General features: G+C 42.3%; 1 protein-coding gene across 1 annotated transcript; it reads left to right on the forward strand.

The window, feature by feature from the left end:
* Nucleotides 1-564: 564 nt before the first annotated feature.
* Nucleotides 565-1,995, forward strand: LOC114195032. The gene has a single exon (XM_028085429.1). It carries the CDS (start codon nucleotides 565-567, stop codon nucleotides 1,993-1,995), a length of 1,431 nt encoding a protein of 476 aa, XP_027941230.1.
* The last annotated feature ends 738 nt before the right edge of the window (nucleotides 1,996-2,733 follow it).

Below are 2,733 nucleotides of genomic sequence, written 5' to 3' on the forward strand. Positions count from 1 at the left end.
GAGTGTAGGGTCTACCTGGGAGCTTTTGAAAGGATTTTCATTTAAAGGATTTTGATGTAATTTATAATTATGTTGAACTTTGGTTGATTTTGTAATAAAGTAATTGCGAATATTTGAATTATGTTGTAATTAAAGTTTTTAAATTTTCCCGCGTTTTTGGGAAAGCGTGATTATAAATGAGGTTTTATTAATATAATTGTGTTTTATTTTATTTTAGTTATCCATCTATATTCATGTAAAAGTAATATTCTTTAGGGATGTTACAGTTGGTATCAGAGCATAAGTTTTGAAAATGTTTTGTAAAATATTTTGGGAATTCTGGGGAGTGAGCTTACTATGTTGTGCATGTGGTTGTGTGTGTTTACTTTAAGGAGGTAGTAGTTTGTTAAACTGATGAAGTGATGTTTAACAGTTGAATATGTGGCGTATCTAGGCAATGGCGGCTCACAAGAGGAATAAAAAGGCTAATGGTGCTGATGAGATTGCAGAAGCCATTCACCGGATGGTGGATGCGATGCAAAATCCTATTCCAGCACAGCCAAGAGCAGCATTGCACCAGTGAGCATGGCGATGGTGGAGGATTTCCTACGACATAAGGCTATAGAGTTCACAAGTAGAGCCACTCCGGATGAAGCTGATGCCTGGCTTCGCAAGTGCGAAAAGATTTTTGGAGTGATGAATTGTGCGGATGAACATAAGCTGGCCTTTGTTGTGTACCTATTGAACAATGATGTTGAATATTGGTGGGCAGGCACACAACAGCAGATGCAGACTAGGGATGAGCTAGTGAATTGGGCCAACTTCAGGACTCGTTTCCTGGAGAAATACTTCCTAGATACAGCTAAGCAGGATAGGGAGGCTGAGTTCTTGGCCTTGCAACAGGGAGTTATGTATGTGCAAGAGTTTGTTAACAAATTCGAGCATCTGGCAAGGTACTATTCTCAAGCGATCACTGAAGAGTGGAGGTGCCTTAAGTTTAAGCAGGGACTCAAGCATGAACTGAAGAAGGTTATCACACCTTTGAGAGAAAGAAGATTTCCAGTCTTGGTGGAACAAGCCAAGAGTGCAAAGTCTCTAGAAAGAGGACCAAATCCAGTAAGTCGACATCACAAGAATGTCGCAGAGGCTATGCAGATGAAGAAGCCTTACAACCGACCACAAACATCTCTGGGTCCCACTTGCTACCAGTGTGACGAACCCCATCTAAAGAGAAATTGTCGTCAGCTAACAGGTGGTGTAGGAGGGTCAGGTGACCATCGCAAGTGTTTCATATGCGACAAATTGGGCCACTTCGCCAATAATTATCCAAAAAAGAAGAGTCTGGACATGAAGAAACCAACAACATCACCAATAGAAAGAGCTAGAGCGGCTGGTAGGGTTTTTTCCATGACTTCCATAGAGGCTACTCAAGCAGGTAATCGTACTCTCGAGCCTTGTCTATTACTTGGTCAATCAGTATTAGTGTTGTTTGACTCTAGAGCAACACATTCTTTCATCTCTAATGCATGTGTGGGGAGATTAAAACTGGAGAAACGTGATTTGGGGTGTGAGTTGCTTGTTTTGACTCCTTCCTTGGGTCAGGTAGCTACCAGTTCAGCCTGCGTCGGGTGTTCAATGGTAGTGGCAGTTCACAGATTCAAGGTGAACTTGCCCTTGGAAGGTCTAGATGTGATATTGGGGATGGACTGGTTGTCTAACAATCACATCATAATTGATTGTGGACGGCGCAGTTTGGTGTTCCCAAAACATGAAGGGCTGGAGTTGATCTTAACTCGAGATGCTGTGAAAGCATTGCAAGAAGGGGCCACTTGTTTTATGGTGATGGCTAAACCAGAAAAGAAAAGCACAACGGTGTTGGTGCAAAATATTCCAATTGTTAGTGAGTACGCAGATGTGATTTCGGAAGAAGTACCAGGATTGCCACCGAGTCGAGACATTGACTTCACCATTGACATAATTCCTGGTGCGGGTCTAGTGTCCATGACTCCATACTGAATGGCACCTGCAGAATTGGCAGAACTGAAGAAGCAAATTGAAGATCTGCTAGAAAAGAAGTTCATCTGACCTAGTGCATCACCGTGGGGAGCTCCGGTGCTGTTAATGAAGAAGAAAGATGGGAGTTCAAGACTTTGTGTTGATTACTAGCAGCTGAACAAATTAACCATTAAGAATAAGTACCCACTGCTGAGGATTGATGATCTGCTCGATCAATTTTAGGGAGCAGGAGTATTCTCCAAAATTGACCTACGATCTGGATATCATCAGATCTTAGTCAAACTGGAAGATGTATAGAAGGCGGCGTTCAGGTCGAGGTATGGGCATTGCGAATATGTGGTGATGCCATTTGGAGTAACGAATGCACCAGCGATATTCATGGATTACATGAATAGAATCTTTCGGCCTTGGTTAGATAAGTTTGTCGTTGTCTTCATAGAAGACATTCTTATTTACTCAAAGACGAGAGGAGAGCATGCTGATCACCTAAAGGTTGTATTGAAGATACTCAGAGATCACCAGTTGTATGGGAAGTTGTCCAAGTGTGAATTTTGGCTGGAAGAGGTACAATTTCTTGGACATGTCATCTTAGTCAAGGGTATTGCAGTGGATCCAACTAAGATTGAGACAGTGCTTAAGTGGGAGAGGCCTAGGACAATGACATCGGTGAGGAGTTTCTTGGGCTTAGCAGGATATTAGTAGGAGATTTGTGGAAGGGTTCTCAAAGAAGGTGAATCC

This window comes from Vigna unguiculata, chromosome 8 (genome assembly GCF_004118075.2).
Source record: "Vigna unguiculata cultivar IT97K-499-35 chromosome 8, ASM411807v1, whole genome shotgun sequence".
In the NCBI taxonomy this organism is placed as follows: Eukaryota; Viridiplantae; Streptophyta; class Magnoliopsida; order Fabales; family Fabaceae; genus Vigna; species Vigna unguiculata.

What these genes read in the sequence shown, in the direction of transcription:
- LOC114195032 (XM_028085429.1), top strand. Translation starts at nt 565, where the DNA reads ATGGCGATGGTGGAGGATTTCCTACGACATAAGGCTATAGAGTTCACA.